This window comes from Cyanistes caeruleus, chromosome 7 (genome assembly GCF_971803275.1).
Source record: "Cyanistes caeruleus chromosome 7, bCyaCae1.hap1.1, whole genome shotgun sequence".
Classification (NCBI taxonomy): Eukaryota; Metazoa; Chordata; class Aves; order Passeriformes; family Paridae; genus Cyanistes; species Cyanistes caeruleus.
The window spans coordinates 17,435,415-17,457,676 of record NC_141707.1 but is presented as its reverse complement, the minus strand read 5'-3'; the positions used below and the strand labels follow the sequence as shown (position 1 = coordinate 17,457,676).

Below are 22,262 nucleotides of genomic sequence, written 5' to 3'. Positions count from 1 at the left end.
TACTATATTTACTATTTACAATGTTGTATTTACTCTTATTATAGCAAGCATAATTTTCAAGGTTCATTAATTAAACATTTCAGAAATCAACATTTCCATATTATCCGGTAATAAACAGAATATTGGTTTGTATTGTTCTTTACTGTTCTCTCCTCATTTGGAAAACACTTTTAAATGACATATCCAATAGGTTCTTAAGGGCAAGAAAAATATTATAAACAGAGAATGCACTGAAACACTAAGTCTATGAAAAGAAAAAAGAAATCTTTTAAATGTCATGTCTTCCTGACATACTCTGTTTTAATTCTCTTATTTAGTGAAGATAATTTCCTAGCAGACTAATAAAGACTGCTTAATGAGGCTCTCAGCACTATGTCCAGCACACATGATTCTGCTCCACAGGTGAATGAGGATTTCTTTTGCTTTGAATGCATTTATGTACCCGTGGGTAATTGGGAACCCAGGGAGCCATCCTAGTCTGGTTTTTAAACCTACAGTTACAAGATCCCTGTGATCTTCCCAGGATTATGATAGAAAACATTCAGCCTCTGGTTTGACAGAAACAGCTTTTTTTAAAATTGTATAAAGGAAGTTCACTTCCCCTCTTCACTGCTGTGCCTCACTAACTCAGCCTCCCCTCCCTCCTCCACTAATTTCCATCCCAGATACAGAGGCAGGAGTCGTGTCTTCATCCCTGACCCCAGGGAGGTGTTTAGCCTGTGAAGCCTTCTCACCACCACAGTAACAAATTGAGACAAATTAAAAATCTGCCTCTACAACACATAAAACCTGCCTTTTACTTAAACATGCACAACAGGGCATAGTGCCTTGGCTAACACCTATCCAGACTACAGTTTTCATCAGGGGCTCTCTTCCATAGATAGAAAACCTTCTTACCTGAGACAGGACAGGTGCCATGTACTCTGTGGGAACTGCAGAAATGGATGCTTTGGGAAAGCAGAATTGGGTACTCTTACCAGGTGATTTAAACCTATGACTTTCCAGAAAAGGATAATGCAAGTGAGGAGTGGAAATGAAAACTGAAGGCTAAAAGGTCTGTGAAATAGGAGTGGCTCTAACCTTTTGCTACAGCTCCTTTTCCTACCAGCATGAAAATATTAATCACTGTGACTTTCTGTAGTGGCCCAGTACTATTTCACCATACCTGTTTACAGTGTATCTTCTCCACTCATGGGCCTTGTCCCAAGAAAGTGAAAAACACAGGATAACAGAGTTATTTTAAGTTTTTTAGGTCTGACTAAACAGATTTTTGAGACAAAAGTACAAAAACTTTCCTCACCAAGGAAGAAAATTCATTCAGCCTCAGATTTCAATAGAATTACTTTTTTACACCAACCTCTTTCTGATTGGAATGTATAAGTCAGCTCTTCTAAGGTACTGCCATTTAAAATAAAATATTGACAGTTTAAATCAACACAACTATGTAGTATTTTGGGGCATTTACCCATCAGTGTAGCCATTAAAGCTACACAGGAAGAAATAGAAGGGAGCACATAAGCAGAAAATACACCATCACCTGCAGGATGGCCATGGCTATGCACTAAGTGCTTGTCTGCAAAGCTGCAGTAAAGTTCTTCATTAGGGCAAGGGGCAAACAAGAAACAGACTATGATTTCAGGGTCTTCTTATGGCATTGTGTTATTATATTCCAGCCTTAGAGCATGAAGTAAAGGACAACTGCATCTTCTCTTCCCTGCCCACCTTCCTCCTACTCAACAGGAATAAACTGTCATTCACTAAATTAATATGCTACATTAATTTACAATTAAGCTATCACCAGGAACAATTATGTATAAGGCCTATGCACTGTAATTTCAGTGCACAATCTGATATTAACCTCTCAAAATTCCCTATGTGTGTTTATTCCCTACACACAGTAAAACAATAATAATTTAGAACCACTTGAAGGCTGCAAAAATAAAGGGAGAATATGTACTTTTTTTAAATAAACTTCTAAGCAGCTAAAGTCTACAACTTTCTATGCTGCCCTCAGGTACTTGTTTACTAAATTGCTTCTTCTCCATATATTATTCTGATTTGGTACCTTTCTACAGACACAAACTGAAAAGATGCCAACAGCGGCTATACCCATGCAAAACACAAATGTGCCTGTTCAGTACATACCATATTGACACCAGAGCATAAAGAGAGCAAGACAAAACTCACAAATTGGAAAAAAATCTGTTACCACAGTATAAAGATGTATCTCTTGTACTTGATAAAACTCCTGAATATTTCAAGCATTCAGGAAAGGAAAATTATTTTTAAAAAGGAAAGGAGAAGCCAAGTTAAGGTATTACACTGATGGTTATTTTCTGTTAGAAATGACACATTGGTATATTTTTTCAAGAAGAAAAGAGTCTCTGGCAAAAACTTTAAATATATGGAAGTTGCAGAATATTTTATTATTAGTCACTCAATTTATAATGAAAACTCAAAAGTTTTTTATATGGATTGCTCTTACTCCAAGAGTTACAGCAGTATAAACATTTTCTGGAAATCAGGTGTCTGTAAACAATATTCTGTACAGTATATAATTACTTGTGTGCTCTATGGTGGTGTAGAAATTGTGCTGGAATAATTTCTTCCAGTTAATTAAAGTAGGCAACAGCATTTAGTATTTAGAACCAATCTTAGCATAAAATAAAATAATGTATCAGCTCCACAAATTCTGAAGGACTAGAGACCAAAGAACTGGACTGGGGCATTTCCTAGTAAAGGAGAATTCAAAGTTACAGAGAGATCCGGTCTAGTTAATTGCAGTTAGTACAACATTCATAAACGTAAATGACCGAAGGTCCTGATCAACAGCAACAGTATGAGGAGCTCTTCTCATATGCAGACACCACAGAGAAAGTGACACCAGAGCTCCCTGAGGAACAGGAAAACTGGTGGGTTTCACCCTTGTTCTTTCTCTGGCTTTCAGCATCATGAGCCCCTCTTTTCCTGTTCTTCTTGCTCAGATGGAAAACCCTTGATCCAATATTGCATGAAACCACAGAAAATGTGCAGAACAAAAGAGAAAATGTGCAGAACAAATTTTGAGCCTAACACATTTATACTTTTTAAAAACACTAAGAGACTTAAATCAAAGACATTTCACAGCAAGGACAAATTCTTTGTTATTATCCATCTGTCATTGATCTGGAAATCTCAAAGCCCATCAGTTTCTTGAAATATTTCCAGGCTTTTGTGAACCCTACCAAGGCAAAGACCCCCCAAAGAACAACTTGTCTTGTGACACTCTGATCCTTTTGCTTCCATTTACAGACAAGACCAGGAAGTCCTAAGTCATACAACCCAACCCATTCCCTAAAGACAGAAACAGAGTGCAGAAAAACGCTAGCTTCAGTTTAAGTTTTGATTAATGACTGTGTATATTCATATTTTAACAGAATTCATAGAAATTTGAGAGCTAGAACACCTATTATGTCATCTAATCTATGCAGTTGACAGAGAAGGATTTGTTCCCTAAAGCATATTTCATATGGCTTTATTCAGTCCAATTTTAGATGTAGGAGCCATGAGGCTTCCATTGCTTTCTTTGAGAAAGCTGATTTGTTTATTGTTTGAATTAATTTCACCATATCCAGTCACAGCAAATATGCTCAAGATGCTGTTCTTAATAAAAATATGGAATGTCCTCAGTAATTTATGTTAGCATTAAAACAGGCAGTGAATATCCAAGCACCTTCTGTTAAAATATATCGTTGCACGTAGCAGATTCTTCCTTTGATATTAAATTATGCAGGAATCTCTAAGTATTTGGCAATCTTTTCTGATGCAATTAAAAAATTTTATCCTAATTGATGTGCTTTAATACTCTAGGAATCAGTTCAATGTGATTTGTAAGCTTGGCTTTTTTTTGCACAGTTATATTTCCAAATTAATTTAGTTATTTCCAAGCACAGCTGGGTAGCAAGTAGCAAACATTACACTTAGTTCCTGCTATTTTTATATTTTTATTTCTTCATGAATTCAGAACTTGCAAAAAATTAATAAATGAGTCAGAAATATCTTCTTGTCATTGAGTTTCCCATCTTGACACATATACCTATCCCGCTCTTATATAGAGTATTGGTAATATCAAAAGGATTATTTCAAATAAATACTTTAATTTTTACATTACTGGAAAAGCAACAAGTAAAAGTACAGATCCACTGTAAATGCAACTTTGCTAAGTAGGAAGATAGTTATAGGTACTTACTGAGTTCTAACAACTTCCAAGGAAGATATATTTTTTAAGAGTAACCATAATAAGTGTTAGCTGTCATCAAAACACTGGTAAATATATATCAAACTTGGGATTTTTTTTTCTCTTCTTTTCAAGGAAAAAATTGAATAGACTGCTGATTCAGTTACCTTAATGTAAGATTTGTACCCAGTAAAACCATTTTGCCTATATGAATGAAAAAAAAAAAAGCAAACCCAAAAAAACCACAGGATTCAAAGGACTGAGGCTAAATCTTTACAATTCATGCATGAGAACATTTTTTCACCAGAGAAATATTTTCCAAACTTGTAAGGAAAATGAACATGCATTAAAAAACTAGGTCTTTAACATAGGATAGCATCTGTATTTACTGTACACCATACAATCTTTATGACATACGGAGATTGTCCTTCTGTTCGAGCTGCCTAAAATACTATGCTGGTCTCGACCCTGGAAACATTTCTTAAGCATTTACTGTAGTATTAGAGAGATCTTTTGCCAGAAGAGTCACTGCAGAGCCATGGACTCTTTGGGGGCTTTCCATATTAGGGGTTTTCTCACTCTGGATTAAGCATGCCAACAGTATTGAGTTGCCGTGCTGTATTTAGAACTGATTTGAAGGAATGGATTTTGGTAAGAAATGTTGAAACTTCTTGTATTTCATTGACTTAAGTCCACTCCCACAAGACAATTTGGGGAAACATCTGTTAAGAAAGCTGTTGCAAACTATCCAGTACTCCACCAGCTACAGCAGGTTTCTATAGCACGTTACCAAAAGTCAGAAAATACGCATTTATTCACTCACAATTCTAATGGCCCTAAAAGACTGTGAAGAATGTGCATTTTGAATTTTTTTTTTAATTACAGCTTATAGGATAATTATCACATATCCTTGGAAATAGTTACTGATATTTAAACAAATATATTCAGTTAGACTATTAAATTAAAAGATATCACTTGAGGAAAATATCAGATGTCTCTTAATTGTCAGTCAAAAGCTTTCTGAGGAGGAACCTTTTAGCTCCTCTTTACTGAAGTGCAAAAAGTTTAATTTAATTTACAATATAAATTGAATAGAAAATACACACAGGAGATTCAAATTTAAGGTTAACAGTTATGTCATTTCACTTTCATAGTAACCTTTTAGTGTCCAGATTCTCCTTCTGCCCTGCAACTGTAATAGTACTGAAAGATTTCTCCACATCTAAGGTTAGTAGGACATAACCCTGGCACACCTACCTGTCTGAACTTACTCTGGAGCTACAATGTCAACTGTTACTGTACTCCCATCATATATGACATCAGTAGTGGTGATCCAATACATAACAATCCTGCATTTGCTCCACAATCTCTATTCCTATATTTATTTGTCATATCAACACTGTTTACAATATCCTACTGATATCAGCCAATAAGAGTCGAGTTTTTGTTAACATTGTCACCAGCCACAAACAGAAGTGTGAGCTATTGCAGGTTCATTTAATCTTCCAGCATCCTTATTCATAGCAGTTTGAGAAATATTACTTCCCACTCAAGGTTACTTGGCCTGAAGCTAGGCCTTTACAAAAGAAAGGAGTCCCGTGTGGTAGAAAGCACGAGTAAACTAGATCTAATCCCGATCTGTAAAGAAATTCTACAATTGACTCTAAAATATAAAATAATCAGAAAGATGTTTCAGAGATCAAATGAATATATAGAGAGAGGATGCTTGAAGAATCACCTCACTAAAATTCCAACTTCTTACTCTTTAAACTTGAACCCTTACTATCAGAAGTGTCTTACAGATAATTTAGACTTTAAGCACATCCCAGCAAGCAGGCTACTTTACTCTGAAAGGTGTATCATTTCAAGTATTAAAACTCTGCTATCCAGACAAAATCAGCTAAACCAGCCAAGAACCATGTTCCACTTTTAAAGCTTTTTAATTCCAGAATACACTGAGGGGCTTCAGAGCTGTAGGAAAACAGAATACACACAAAAAGATTTTCAAAAGCTACTCTGCCTCTCTTTCATAATAAAGACAATCCCACACAGAACTTTAGAGAATGCAGGGGACAGAGAAGAGAAGAAAAATAACTTTTGTAAAGTCTCAGTATGAGTGGAAAAAAATTATATTCTGAGAATCAAAATCACTTAATATGTTACTAGGCTAAGCAATATTAAACCCTTTATCTTCAACAACTTTTTGTGCGCTTGCATACGAACTTAAAGTTTACAAATAGGACTAGAGAGTAAAGTTCATAACATTTGCAGTTCAAAGTAATAATAGCACCACTTACCTAAAGATTGGTCTTTGGAGATGCTTTTTCTTGATTGTAACACAATCATCCATTTAAAGTGGGGAAAAAGACTTCTTCCAGCAAATAACTCCTAAAAAACCCAGGGAGTAATCGGGAAACTTGTTCTTAGCTACTGTGCTGCAGAGAGCACACAGAATGGTATTTTGGTGCTGGGGGAAGCCTCCCTCCCTCTTTCTGACAGTGGAGCAGAAAAGGGCCATAGAGGCCACATAAGCCAGGCACAGCCGTGCGCTACCAAACTGGGCAGGCAGAGCAAAACTGGAGTGAAGTTGATCGAAGCACAGAATTGCACTGGATTCCTTTCAACTGTGCAAGAAAAGGGGGGAGCTCTGCCAAGTGCTACCCAGGTAAAAATCTGTTAGATTGTCCCAGCCATGAGAGCACTTCTTACACATACTGGTCAAAGTCTTAAATGCAGAGTCACTCTCTCTCTCTCTCTCTCTAAAACACACTGTTCCGAGGCTCAACTTTTTTTTCTTCAAAATAAAAGTTGTGCAGCTGTTTCAGCATTCCCATGCGAGTACCTTCAGAAAATTTGTTCTGGTGAAAAAAAGCCGTATACAAATTAATGAAGACAGATGGATCTGGTCTGTAAGTCTGGCTCTACTTCAAGAGATTGTAATTATTTTACAATCTGGCTTTTATTCACTCTGGATGATGTGTGGATATAACTATGCAAATTAAAGCACTGCTCATAATTTTTAGCATACATAACCTAATGACCTAGAATTGGCTGAAGCAGAATATGGTGTTTGCAGCTGGTAGGACCACAACAACATGAAACAAACCGATACTACATCAGTGAGGAAAACAAAAATGACCAAGTTTAGACAGTGTCAGTAACAAACTGTTATTGTTTGCAAGATAAGATTTCAACATAGATCCAAACTGAAAATCTTGCTCTGACATCACGCTGACATAAATCAGGAAGAATTCAACCGCAGCGAACACAGGCTGTAAACAAAGCCATAAAGCAGAAGCAGCTGACCGTGGTTCTCAGTGAACTGAAGTCATGAGGGCTTCAGGTGAGACACAATTTCCCCCACACGTCAGAGGGCTCATAACAAACCTGTGCTGGCACAGGTCTTGATGGGAAACATGGAACCCAGCCAGCGGAGCAGCAAACCAGCACCAAGGCAGCGCCATGTGTGCAGCTGCACACCCTGGAACCGTGTGCCCCCTTCCTGCTGAGGGAGGGAAGGTCCTGCCACAGGTTCTTCCCTGCATCCCACCCCTGGAGCTCACTTGCAGCTTGATTCTTGCCAAGTGCTCAGTGTGTACAAGGTGGAGCTCCTGACATGGGACAAGTAGGATCAGGATGGTTGGGATAGTTCTGCAATTGCATTGGTGGTTGGGGAGAGAGAAGAGGGGCAGATATACACAGTTAAGTGCATAACACTGGCATTATCAAAGTTTGAGACAAGATAAGGAAGTAAGATGTGTCATAGACTGTATATGACCATGAAAGTTCCCATTACTTTATGCACAAATTATTATTCAATTAATAATATTTTCATGAAATTACTCTATAAAAGAGAGACCACATATATTCTATTAATATGTATTTTCACAAAGGAAAATCTGGTAGTTAAGTGGATTTTATTGAAACAAGTAAAGTCTCTTCCTAGAGGTAAAACATATTGCTTTTCAAGAGTGATGGTGTCAAGTACAGTTAGCCTGAAAGGACCCAGTAAGTAATCCCCATACTGTATAAAACTATTTTCTTGACACAGCCATGCAGCAACTATCTAAACGAAAAATTATCAGACTGTCATCACCTGTCAGTTATTTTGTGTACTTCAGTTTCACCTCCCCCACTATTCCTATTCCTCTGAGAAGTAGAGAGAAATACATCTTCACCAGGAAAACAATTACCTGAGTCAGATTGCAAGATCTTGAAGGATCTGAAGATCTTTATTCAAAAATATGCAGTGTTCAGAGTGTTGTCATATTTTTAAAGACCTTCATCTAGTCATAATCTCAGTCGTTCATGACTGCCAAGATTTAATATTTCCTTCATATAGTTTTCTTGCTCTGGGTTTCAGCATTTCAAAATAATTTACTGCTTTTTGAAGTATGTTCACTCGCTGATAATACACAGACCTAAAAATCAAAAAGAAACCTCCCTTTTCTTTCTGTTTCACATTATGTGCATATATTGACATATTTCTGTTGTTCAGAGGGATTTTTCTGTAGGTCAGGGTAAAAATCCAGAAAGTTACAAGAAAGAAAAAAAATTCTCCAGATTCTCAATGAAAGCTATATGTTTCCACTGAAGTCCCAACCTTTTATCTAGTAGTTTTATTGGTCCTGAAAGTAGCAAAAATCTTAAAAGTAATTTTTTCTGGGCCAACTCCAATGTACATTGTTGTTCATAGTACTTCTATTCAAGCATGGCTTGAAAAAAAGTACTATCAATAGGAAATGGTTACAGAACTACACTTAAGTTGGGTTGGTTTTCATCTTGCAATGAGCCATTTTTTACCGTTATTTTCACTCGACATAGCAAGTACCCACTGACTTCTTTACAACATTCAGAAGTCATTTCTACGTGTTAAATAAGTATTCACACAAGCCCTTTGACAGAGGACATTACAGAGACGTGGTAGATTAACTACACCAGCCTGAAGCCTGAGTCCCACTGGAAAAATAAAATGTATAAATTTCACCACTCTTTGCAGATTGCAGAATTGGAGCATTTGGAGTAATATTACTCCAATCTGTAGGCTATATGTACTCCAAACTGTAGGCTATATTGGACTTGATACATGGAATAAGGTGAAGAGGTGCACTTTACTCATAATGAGGAAGTGTAATTATAATGAGCTTTTCCTTGAAAGCGTTATTGTAATTTTAAAAGTCCTCTTTAGACAAGCTTCATCATATTTCTTACTTCAAGCTAATCTTTTTAGGATTAATTAGAATGGTAAAAATCTATTTAAATGATACTCTAGAGATACCTTATTTAATTTGCCAACACTGGATGAAACTCAAGAAGAAAACATCTAAATTGTTTTTTCTCAATTTATTTTCCAATTCTTGCTGTTACTATTCACCCATCACAACCAATGACCACTGCTACACATGATGCAAATTCTTGTATTTCATGTGCCATGCATATGTTAGTACAAATAAAGACTTTTTGGACCAAAACCTTGTAATACTTTACCACTCACCGAATTTTCCAAGCCTCAATATCTAAAGCGATAGTTACATAATTTGATATTTAATACTGTATCTCAGGGCGAAAGACTACATATGAGGTAGAGCCCAAAACATTCTATTCAACTTGCTTTAATGCCACTATTTCTTATTGATCTGTAGCTCTTTGCCAGAAGTCTAGAAATGCAATTATTTCTCTTACTTTGATTTCAAAGCTGTGGACAATTAAGATGGTAAAATTAAGAACCAATAATCTGTATGTGTCAGACACTTGATGCTTTCTACTTTCTTGCTAAATGATCTAGCTGTGAAGATATGTGTAAGCATTTCTGGTTGGGGTTAAGACCTCTTCTGTAGAAAGACACGTAGGTGGGAACATCAGCACAAAGGAGAGACAAGGCATGATCAAGCCCATACATGAAAAAGTAATTACCTTTATAAAAATGCTGGAATATCAGTGAGAAAAATAGCTGGCAAACTGTACTGTAAGAGTATTCATTCTGTCAAAGTAGAAAGATAATTTATCTAAGCATCTTGCTGTCTCAAGGCCAGCATTATTCAATATTTTCTTCAATGGTTTGGATGGAGAAAGGAGATATTATTATTCCAAAATGATATTAAGCCAGTAATCTTTTCTGAATGTCCTTGGCAAACTGCAGAAATGTTCAAAAGAAAAAAAAAAAAAAAAAAAAAAGATATAAAAATGTCAATCTCTACATACACATGGGAATAATCTGCAGGACAAGGCGCCATTGGCTCAGAAAATGCATGGGAAGCAGCAGTGAATCATACTCTAAACAATCACAGTCTTAGGCAAAAACAAGCATGATTCTGGGAGATATAAAAAGGAGTATTGTCCAGAAGAGCAATACTCTCTTCTCTGTGTTCCTAAGGCTCAGCTGAAGCATTATTTCTTGCTTTGAGGTGACACAATTCAGCAGACACATACAGGACTAAATAGACAACATCCACACCCTTTCCAGCATCCACCAGAAATTTAGAAAACATCTCATGAGTAAAGACAAAAGGTCACACAACATAGCCTAAGGAAAAGAAAACCTAATTAAAAATATTCCAGAACATAAATATAGCTGCGTAATTTATGGAAATAGACTGTTTTCCTTACCCCTGTGGTCAAGAAATAACAAAATAGCTCATGGGGTTGTAAGTTGTGGTAATAAAGATTCAATGGTGAAAAAAATATTTTTTAAAGGAAAGTAATAAGGACATTAATTGCTAAGAGAACCTGTTCTTGGAAACATGAGTAGCTTTCTAAGCATAGATTTTTAAAAGTCTATGTAAGCATGTGTCAGAAATTATTAGCCTTGACTTGGATGAGAATGTAGGTTAAATAATCTCTAAATACATCATCCAACCTGAGAGTTCTAAAATTCTTTGGTAACCAACTGCTATTATCAGCTTCTACCTGAACCTTCTTGTTTTGGATTTTAGAGTCCATTAAAACATTTATCAGTCAGATTTATCAGGCTTTTCAATCTTTCACTTGTTTGCCACTTAATCAAAATTTTTTATTGTGGTCCTTAATTCTGGCAACAAAGAGTGACACTTAAAGCTTTGATCCATTAAACATCATTTCTGTTATGCTTTCATAAGTCTGGGGTTTTCCCATATTGTTCACAAGCAACAAGAGAACAAGTGGAGAGCTAAGATTTGTGCATCCATTTTCTGCATTAATGAAGTAGTTAAAAAAAAGACAGCATATTTCTGCATGCTTCTCTTCTTACAGGTTTAAAACATAAAAATCTAAAGCAGAACTTATGAAAAGAATGCCATCTTACTTTTCAGTACAATACCTTGCACCATTTTACTGTTTAGGAAACTTGTAATGTAATTCAATTACTAAGTAAAGCATGAAAAGAAAACTTTTTATAGTAGAAAGTAAACATATCTTGTGCAACCAATCCCTAACAAGATTCTTATTCAAGTATTTCTAAGCTCTCTGGAATAAATTCACTCAAAAAAGTCTGTGTACAGACTAAGGATTCAAACTTGGTGCGTAAGAAACCAGAGGGGGTTATGTGAAATCTATCTATACCATCAGTGTCTCTTCAGCAAGAGGGTCTTTCAAGGCTCTTTACAAGACAGAATAGCTTCCAGAGCCTTCCCTTCCTTTATGATGAGAGGGATAGGCCTCTCAGCACCTTTTACTAGCTGCCAGTCTCCATGCAGGGTCTCCAAACCTGTCCATAGCAAGCTAATAAAATTGTCCAGGTATCTGATGTTCCCAGAAACAGGTTAAATGCTAAAGGAGATGCTGTGATTTCCTGCCATGGAAAAGGTAATTTTATCACAAGCATGTCATGCTCAATATATAATGCTACCTACTAGAACTGTGTCTGTGTAATGGTTTAAGAACTGAATTACAGTTAGCCACATTCTCCATATTCCCTGGCACGATTCATCCTGCTAAGGATCGGGCTGAGTGGTTTTTCACCCAACTGTTACAGCAGGTGTGCATTAAGCGTACTGCACTCTGAGCAGTGTAGGACAGTCTCAATTGGTTTCCTCATGCTGACATCAGCAAAACCTACTCTAAAACTTCACCTAATGACTTCTCCAAGCCTGAGAAACCAGGCAGAAGTGAAGAGAATTGTGACTCACTCAGAATGCAGGTAGAAGACTTTGCAAATGTCACTGGATCTATGTAGAATGTGTGCTAAAGCTCTTTGAAAAGTATTGTGCAAGCCTTAAATTCTGCTTTCCCTTTTTACCTTTCCTAAGTAAAATAAATTGTAAATGAAATTGCAATATAAAATAGTTTTATTCTCTCTTACTTTCCCTGTTTACATGCACACACAAACTGAGCAGAGGCTTACGTCAATGCCGTCATGCAGGAGATTAATTTCCCTGCTAAGACTTTCCTGCTCAGACTGGAACACAGGAACTTGGCTTAAGAAGCTTCCCAGTGCTTTACTTGTGCTTTTATATTTTACTACATCATAAAAGTCCTAGTAAAACTCAAGCAAATAAGTAGAAATAACAAAAAAAATACAAATACCAATGTCTTATGGGAACATTAATTTTCCTGATTAATAAAATTCTCCTGAAGAATGTGACCGGTATCACAGCTGTATTTTATTGGCTTCTACCTATTAGGATTTTATATTCTGCATCTTCAGCTAAGGGAAAGGGAGGGATGAGAAGGAAAGCAAGGGAGAGGAAATAAGAAGAAAAGAATTCCTTTAGGATATTTGATGCTAAACTAGCACTGAGATACACGAGTCAAAACATGGCATTCTTTGGTTTTGAGCCAGTGCAATATTATTATTGGCCACAGTTGATGGAATTTCAGTCTGTATTGGAAAGCACTGTAATTGATGCGCCATGTGTTTTCTAAATGTATACATATAATGGCAACTATACACTGACAATTGAGCAATCACTGACTAAGCATGCTGTTGCTCTTCAGGGTGGAAAAGAGAAATAAAATCCCCGGAACTTAGTACAGATGAGCTGCATAAAATCAAGCAAAAGATAATTGCTAAACACTTTAAAGGTGATGATTTAAATATATGCCAGGATCACTTTTTGCCACGATACTTAAAGATTTTAAAAAAAAAAGTTTAGAAATCCAGAATTGTCCAGAAAGGAAAACATGGCTAACTGTGCCAAATGTTAAGTATGGCTATTGGACAAAATCAAAATGATGACCAAAAGCATTTCTGCTAAACTGCAGTTCCTCACAGAAAATATATGAGCACTTAATAGGACAGAGGCTATTCTGAAAGGAATTAGAAGATATATGATAGACTGCATCAATTTTCTCTATATACAGAAGTTCTCATCTGAATGTCTGGAACAAAGAGGCAAGAATCTATCATTAGCTACCTCTTCACTACACAGTTTTTTCTTTGCAAGTCACATTCAAATCTGTGTAGGTGGCAGAGTTTGAAAACTTTTTTTTTTTTTTAATTTTAGGTTTTTAAAATATTTTGCTCTGTCTTTCATCATGGTCTCCAAGATCAAGTATTTCATAGTTTTCTGAAAGTTTCTTCATTCAAATTGGTTAAAATATCCTGGTCCACACACAGTTATTGAGATTTTCTGGTTTTCCTCCTTAGATTACTGGCATCCAGTTTGACTGACACAGCAGCTATCTGGAAGTATAAACCCATGCACCTTCCTAGGGGATTAGTGGTATCTGGGACTTGTTGCAGTATCTTTTCTATCAGATAATTGTTCTTTGCTCACATTACTGTTGGGTAGGTACAAAAAAAGGGTGACAGAGCAAAAACTCTACAGGTGATTACAGATCATCTTATAAAACTGTTTCTTTGAAATAGCAACACTAATAGCAGATCTTCACATTCTGATTCTGAAAAATTGCTTTTAAATAAGTTTCCCTATACATGTATTGAAATCTGACATTCATAATTTTTAAGTCTTACAAACAGTGACAAATGAAATTCTGAGATCACCTCTATCCTCAGATATCTAACATGGCCATGGACAAAAAATGTCTTCTACATGATTCAGAAATCTATTATTCAAAGACAATAAGAACTTCATCATCCTTATCTTTCTATTACAAAGATATTCACAAAATTTAATGCATACAGTAACGATTCAATTTTTTTTTTCTTCCTATCTAGATTCTATTATGGCCTTTGCAATACACACTACTGTCTTCCTAAGATAAAAAGAAATGCAGAATTTTTTTATTCTCATTTTACTATATTACCTACATTATTTTCCTCCTTATCCCAGCTCACCATCCCCCCAGCACCCCATACATGTCTTCCCAAGTCTATTCACTGTGATGACATTCTTCCAAACATGCCAAGTATATGTGTACTCATGAGAGAAGATTAGCAGGAAGTTTATATTTTCTAGCAAAACTTTACAAAGACTAAGAATACTCTCAGTTAATTGGCAACAGTATTTCCAGAGAGGAAAAGCAACAAAGAAAGGAGAAATGTAGAATTTTATATAATCAAATACTTTTCTCTCTCCCCACCCCATAAATTTAATTCTTAGGATGACCAAATTATGTAAAATGAGGCTCTCCTCCTAATTGTAGTCTAGGCATGAGAAAACTCTGAAACTATTTCAAATGAACTAGTAATACTCCTCCAGAAGGGTTCCCTAGTGTGTTCACGTTTAGGACTCCTTGGGATAAATTTTGACTGTCAGTTAATCTACAGTGAATTTGTCAGTATATCGCTTATTTAGGCAACAAATTTTAAAAATAAAAATGGTGCTTAAAAGTAGCTCAGTGCTCACACTTTTTATCAAGGGTCAAAAGTTGTTCAGAAATACATAACAAAAAGAACCTGACTAGAGAATGTGAAACACACCAAACATTACAGTTTATAAACAAGGAATGACTCATGATTTCCTACTGTCTGCCTGGATTTCTTTCACTTTCCCGTCTTCATGGAAACACCTCTTTTTTATTCATACATTTGAAATCTCATTTCAGAAAAATTATTTTTAAAACTTTACTAGAGGTACAAGCTAAACCAAAAATTGAATATGTATTCATTTTATGCCATAATCTGTCTGAACTCAAGGCTGAGACAGACTCATTTTTCCAGTTGAATTCTCTGAGATGTTAGAATGTGGGTACAATGTAGTTGGCTTCATTATCCATGCTATTATTTTCTATATGAGTTTAGTGTGTATGTAATGGGCTGTGCCCCCAGCCCCAGAGAATGAGTTGTTTTGATTAGCTACTAAAAAGACAAGGTACTCATGGGCACTGTTAAACTCCTTATGTATCATCTGTGTCCACCTAGACCAAATAATGAGTTACTATTTTTCATACTAAATCTCAAAATTTATCTAAAAGCAACAAAGGACAGGATTTTTAGTATAATCTCTGCACTGGTGTCTTTCGTAGAACTAATAAACTTCTTGTGAGTAACTCCTGAATGGTAAGTTAAACCACAATATTCAGTAAGAAAAAGGTTTTCCAGTGTCTAATCACACCTTGGCAACAGCTGAAAAATAATTTGAATAATATTTAGATTAAAAAAGACTGCTGTAAAATATTTTATGTTATCTGAACTGAAGACTGGGTGTATCTGCTGTCCTTCCAAAAGGCATCAACTTTGTAACTCTTCTTAGAATTTTATCATTCAGTTCCTTTCATTCCCTAATGGAAAGATAAACTGGTTTTCTTCATGCTCCATCTCAGCTTTTTCTCTGAAACCTATCAAAAACATGCTAAGTTGTTTTATTTGTTCTGATTCTGAACTATGTTATGTAGGTACCTTCTGACTACTATCATATACCGTCAAACAGCCATTTGAACTAAACCACTGAAACACAATTCAGATGAATATCATTAATGCTAAGGTGCAAGATTCTTTTGTTGTGTCCAGGAGATTCAATGTTCCCCTCAGTCAGCACACTGAAATATTGCACACTTCCATGATTTACTTTTTACAAATCCTTATGACAAAATAAAAAGTTGTCATTGCACTGTGCAATACAGTGGTCATCTTGACATGAATTTCTTCTTTGGTAAATACATTTCACACCAGTATTCATTTTCTTTCTTCTACCTATTACATTTTTGACAGTAGTAATTAAGTTTTAGGAGTAATAAAATTAGCTCTCCTCTCTAATATTTAACATTTTCCTGTTAATATAAAATACATATTCTCAACACCTTTTGAATACCACTGCCATGAGCACAGTAAATCATCTTTGTTATGCAGATTATTGTCAAGCAGTAAAGTATAATAAGACTAATTTTAAATTAATTATATAAATCTCCCAGCAACAGATTTTTAATTATCTTGTTGCAGAATTTATAAATAAGCAGGGAGATCCACACATTGATTAAAGTTATCTGCTACTATCCTGACAAGATGAGGTAGAACTGGAACTATTTTGTCCAAAATAACAACATCCTCTCCAGTCAAACAGTGTGTGACAGATACTACCAACATGTGTCACAAACTGATGTTTTTGCTGAAGCCCAGTGCGGGGGCCATGGAGAATGTTAAGCATTTGGAGGCTCTGCTTTATCAGACTCTTATTTTTTCCATTGTTCTATGCCTTTGACTATTCAGACCAGACCACTTGGTATGAGAAGTAAACCTTTGCATATAGAAAAAAACAGTATAAGACATACTGGTGATGTAAGCAGCGTCAACCAGTCGTGATGGCTGCAGCTGAGCACACATAACACCGTCAATTTGTGGAATATCATAGAACAGTGTAGGTGGGAAAAGACCTTTAAGGTCATTGAGTTTGCCTGTAAACTAAACACTGCCAAGTCCAGCATTAAAGTGTCCGTAAACACTGTATCTTTATGTCTTTTAAATTCTTCCTGGGACGGTGGTTCCACTGCTTCCCTGGGCAGCCTATTCCAAAGCTTGAAAATCCTTTCAGTGAAGAAACTTTTCAAAACCTAAAATTTTCAAACCTAAAATTCAATCTAAACCAACCCTGACACCACTTTAGGCTCTTCATCTCATCAGCTACTGGGCTTGTTACTTGGGAGGAGAGACCAAAACCCACCTCACTACCCCACCTCCTTTCAGGCAATTGTAGAGACTGATAAAGTCTCTCCTGACCTTCCTCTTCTCCTGGCTAAGCAGGCCCAGCTCCCTCAGCTGTTCTTCATCAGTCTTAATTCCCAGATCCTTTACCAGCTCTGTTGCCCTTCTCTGGACTCATTCCCACATCTCAATGTCTTCCTTGTAGAGAGGGGCCCAAAACTGAACTCAGCACTTGAGGTGTGGCCTCACCAGTTCCAAGTACAGGGGGGACCATGCATGCCCTGGTCCTGCTGGCCAGTGTTCCTGATACATTTCAGCATGGCACTGGCCTTCTCAGCCACCTGGGCACACACTGGCTCATGTCCATCTCCTGTCAACCAGTATCCTCAGGTCCTTTTCCGCTTGGCAGCTTTCCAGCCACTCTACTCCCAGCCTGTAGCACTGCCTGGAGTTGTAATTGTAATTCATTAAGATTAATCAACACAGTTAAACAAAATTTGATTACTTCAATATTTCCCACCATGAGTAGCAGAAGTCTCCTCTTGGACATTTTGTAAAACGGACATCGGAGAGAAGTTGCTGTAACATTGGTCCCACTGATATCAGTAGCATTCCCTATAACTATCTCACAGTCAGTGTGATCCTCAAGGAGCAGATGGAGCAACATTCATTAAATTTGTTTTACATGGTAAATCATGCTCCCAACAAATAGACCTATCAAGTTACGTTAGGTCTTAATTAATCAGGACATCTGCAGTAGGAAAATAAAATGTGCAATTTGGGATAGACTTAGGAAGAAACTATTTATTTAAAGAAGCAGGTTTTGGGGCTCTTGAAGTAAAGTAATGGGAAAACACACTTTCCACTGAATTTTAAAAGTTTTCATGCCCAAGAGCCCTGATTTTTGGTATTACCTGTCAGACAATATTCCAGATATATTATCAAAGCATACTGCAATTTTCCAAGTGAGGAATTACACCCTTGTAAGTAACAGCAATATCAGCCATGATGATGCTAAACATCTCTCCATATCGCCTGATGGCAGCACTGGTACAGCTAGGAAACCCAAATATGAGAGAAAGGCCTTGAGCAGGGCACTCAGCACACTATCTTCTGCAAGCCTTATACTGAGGGCACAGGTCAAAGCAACCCTTTAGTGGCCAATGCTCCCTGGCAGCGCTCTGTGCCTCACTGCAAACAGTGCAGACTGAGCTTGCACCCTTTTCCCTGATACTGCTCTTCAATTTCTTGACGCTCATTGCTTGAACTTCTTGTGTTCAGTTAATTCTTGTGTTCAGATTGAGACAGCTGCTCCTGTTCCTCAGGTTTTATAAGAAGTTTTGAAAAAACCCACAGTATTTATTGCAAGGCCACTATAGTACATTAAAGACTTTAAATTCAATGACACAGAATGATTCTGGTTTGGTTCAGTGAAGCAACATTACCCTAAATATACATATAAGCAATAAAGTATTTAACATGGTGAGCAGTTAAGCAGCAAGTAAAATGAAATGAGCTTGGTATAAATAATGACTATATGACGGGTGCTAAAACATAATTGTTCATTTAACAGCCTTTCTTAAAATGTGAGACACTTATCAGTTTGGTTTTTACCCTGATTCTATACAGCCAAGCATCTGTGCACACAGGATATTTGTCAGTAAAATTTCAATTACAACTACAAATTTTTTTCACTCGGATCAATGCAATTTAATTATACCTTTATCCAGATTAGTTACATGAATTCTTCCATTACACTCTTCAACCTTTAGGAAATGACTATTCTAGTGATATTATATGGACCAGCCCATACATCATGGTTAAGAAAAAACATTTCACAAAACATATAGCCTGAGGAAATTGTCATGGGCTACTCAGGTCAGTTCTGCTAAGGCTGTTTGGTGTGACCATTTTTAGAAAAGAAAATACGGGGAAGACCAAGTAAATGCCAGGAACATCTCTATATAAAAGATTATATCTCCCAGCATGATATTTTACTTGTTTTCATAACAGTGGAACACTTTACTGCTCAAGTAAGTGATTTCACTTTATTGTTCAAGTTTGTGATAACCTCCCAGATCCTTTTCCGTGCAGTGCAGCTAGTTTGACCCCACCATATGTTTGTACAGCTGATTACTACCACATAAAAATGGCAAAGGTCTGACAATTTTATTGCATTGTAAGACAATTTTGAATTCTAATTTGACTCTCACTGTATTTACAGGTCTTTCTATAAGTTAATGTTATAGAATTAAATTATTTCCAAATTAAAAAACAAAAATGCATCTATGTCTTCAGAGCCATGGAAACACCTTTCTATTCTGACAAAAAATTTTCGATAATTCTTTGCCAAATATACTTTACAGCCAGTGTATGATTCTTAGAGAGTTGCTCTGAGCCCTAAAAGCAATTATATGGATATGTTTCTCAAGGAATCAGAGAATAAAAGGGGTGATGAAGCAAGTCACTGTATTCATTCACAGTGAGCACAACTGTGGAAAAACTATGTCTGAAAGGCAAAGCCACCACAAGGTAGCAGGTCACCCTTGCACTCTAATTTAAACCAACTAGTATCAAAATCATACCTTCAAATTCGCAGGAAAACACCTTTCTATTGGCAAGAAATTTAAGGAATGATTCTTCCTTGGGCTCTATCTAAAGTGATGTTGACAACTAAAATTTAAATAAGAATTGAATCTTTCCCCAACTACAAAGCCACCTTAGTAACTTACAGGCATCATGAGTGGTAAGTAAATTATCCTCACAGCTTTTCTTACTTTAATCTAAAGCTGTAACATTGAAGTGACATCTGAATGCGTACCAGGCATTCAGATTCAATTCAATTTTAACTTACAGAAATATAGCTTGTTACTGCTAATACTATATAAAGCCTTGCATACTTATACCATATTGATGGTGGAAGCTGATCGCTTCACAGAATGTCCTTTGTTAAGTGATGCAAGCAGCATTTAAAGTAGATCAATGGCAAAAATTACCTGGTTATTTTTCCTTTTCATACAAATGTAAACAGCATGGACTGACAGACAAGACTCTAGGCTGCGATCTAAGAGCTCTGAGCTTTTTCTGAGTCCATGGACTGATCTTGGACAGATCACTTCCAACTCAGACTGAGTTCAGCACTGAGAGCTGGTGAAATTTCTTCCCTTCAAAAGCTACTTTACTTTACAGACAGTCTTTGCAAGCACTAGGTATTCTTTCAACCTTTGTTTCTTTTCCTGTATCAAGAAAACTTTCATTTCAGTGACTCGGTAGCAACAGCTTCTTCTAAAAGCCCTTTCCTATGAGCTCATATCTAGTAGTATCTTTTTTTGTCCCTGTTATATAGCAGGTGCCCTAGTTTCAGACAGATCTTAGCAATTTGTGGATATGTACTCACTATTTCTTACTAGCACTTGCCACACATTCAAGTATGTCCTTTGGTACAAGTTTTAAAGAACTGCTTTAAAGTGACAAAAAGTAAATATCTACTAGTTCTCAAGATTTCTGCATTGTTACAAAACCATACTTACTATTTGGAATACTGCAGTGATTTCCTGCTGGTCCTTTGATCCAAGAATATCATGAGCTGTGCAGGTGGTTTCTGTCACACTGTCATTCATATTTTTGACAGATTTTGAGTCTGCATAATATTCCCTGATAAACTTCTTAATGTTATCTGTGCCAAGAAAGGAAAACTTACGTTCTGCCAGCTTGCTGACAAACCCTATTGACAGTATCAGACACTTGCTCAGTCAGGAATGCAAATAAACCTTCAAACCACAGTAAGAAATACTGAAGAACCTTGAAAAAGGCCACTGTACTTGATCAGTCTGACTGACTAAACCATAGGGATACATGCAATTTTTTGCATATACATAATCTTAGTTTTAGCTAAAACATATCTTCAGTGCAGTTTGGAGTTCAGCAAACCTACTTACCCCTTCTCATCAGCACAATGCAATCTTTCAAGTTAAGCAACATTAGAATGCAACAATGCATCTGTGAATAACTCCCTTAAGTTGCAAACACAGAACTAAAGCAGAGTATCCTGTTTCAGTTTCATAAAGGACTCTTCACTGGCGTCTTTGACTGAGGGAAGTGTAAGGAGAAAGGGTACTGGAATTTTCCAAGTGAGCTTCATACAGGTTTCCTGAAGGAGTCAAAAATAACTAATCTGGACTATAAAGAATATGTTGAAACATAGGAGGTGTTTGGCATCCTTCCAAGCTACCTAATTTCTCTAATGTAAATCTAGAAATGAAATCTACTTCCATCTCCAACACTTTTTGATACCATAAAATTTTAAAATGTAAATCCAAAATTCTAAATAGAACATTACAATACACAAAATATCCATTTATTCTCCTGATGTAAAAGAACTGAAGTGTCTGCACTTCGACACAGTCTTCCTGGACAGACAATATATTCAGTCATTCTAAAGCTGAAACCTACTTTGAAATTCTGTTTTGTCCTAACATAATCAATCAGCAGCTGGGCAAAGTGATGGAATGAATTTAGATGGTGAGAGCTGTGGGCATTGCACAGGTATTACTTCTGGAGATTTTTAGGTCTTTTCCCTCCCTTACTACTTCTACTAAAGTAATTTCCTCCTCCCTTTTTGGTGTTCTTAATATTTCTTACACACCTTTGGATTCCTCCGTTTTTAGTAGCACTCCAGGATGAGATATGTTTTGGGAAGGCTTTGATTCTAATATACAACAACATAAGGTCACAGGAGAGACCCTCAGCTAGATTTGAATGCCACAGGATCAAAAGAATAAAGGCCGCTTTTTGCACCAATCCCCTGGTTTTGAGCAAAGCTTAGGTGACATGCAAAAATAAATGCTGAAATATGAAATAATACCATTTATTTCTTAGGTAAAAACTTCTCACTAACACAGCAATAATTCATAACAACTTGGAAAAAAATTTCATGTCCTGTAAAACTTTTAAACAATGTATTTTAAACATTTGTTTGCTGTGATACTACCCAAATTTGCCAGTGGTAGATAAAGACCATCTGTGTAGTTGCTATACAAACAGAACAAAAATCTCATTGCTACCCCAAAGATCTGACAACATATGTTATGT

The 22,262-nt window shown here is 36.4% G+C and overlaps 1 protein-coding gene across 7 annotated transcripts in view; it reads right to left on the bottom strand.

Moving 5' to 3' along the window:
• Positions 1 to 22,262, bottom strand: part of PDE1A (phosphodiesterase 1A) — a 198,936-nt gene that overhangs the window by 102,037 nt on the left and 74,637 nt on the right. Inside the window, exons 1-2 of one of the 7 annotated variants that reach the window (XM_086897592.1) lie at positions 8,410 to 8,637; positions 6,514 to 7,074 (exon numbers count right to left, since the gene is read on the bottom strand). The exons of the other annotated variants lie outside the window; for them this stretch is intronic. Coding sequence (XP_086753718.1) covers positions 6,514 to 6,566 — 53 coding nt within the window. The 5' untranslated portion in view covers positions 6,567 to 7,074; positions 8,410 to 8,637. Of the gene's footprint in view, positions 1 to 6,513; positions 7,075 to 8,409; positions 8,638 to 22,262 lie in introns of those variants that run through there. 7 annotated transcript variants of the gene reach the window in all.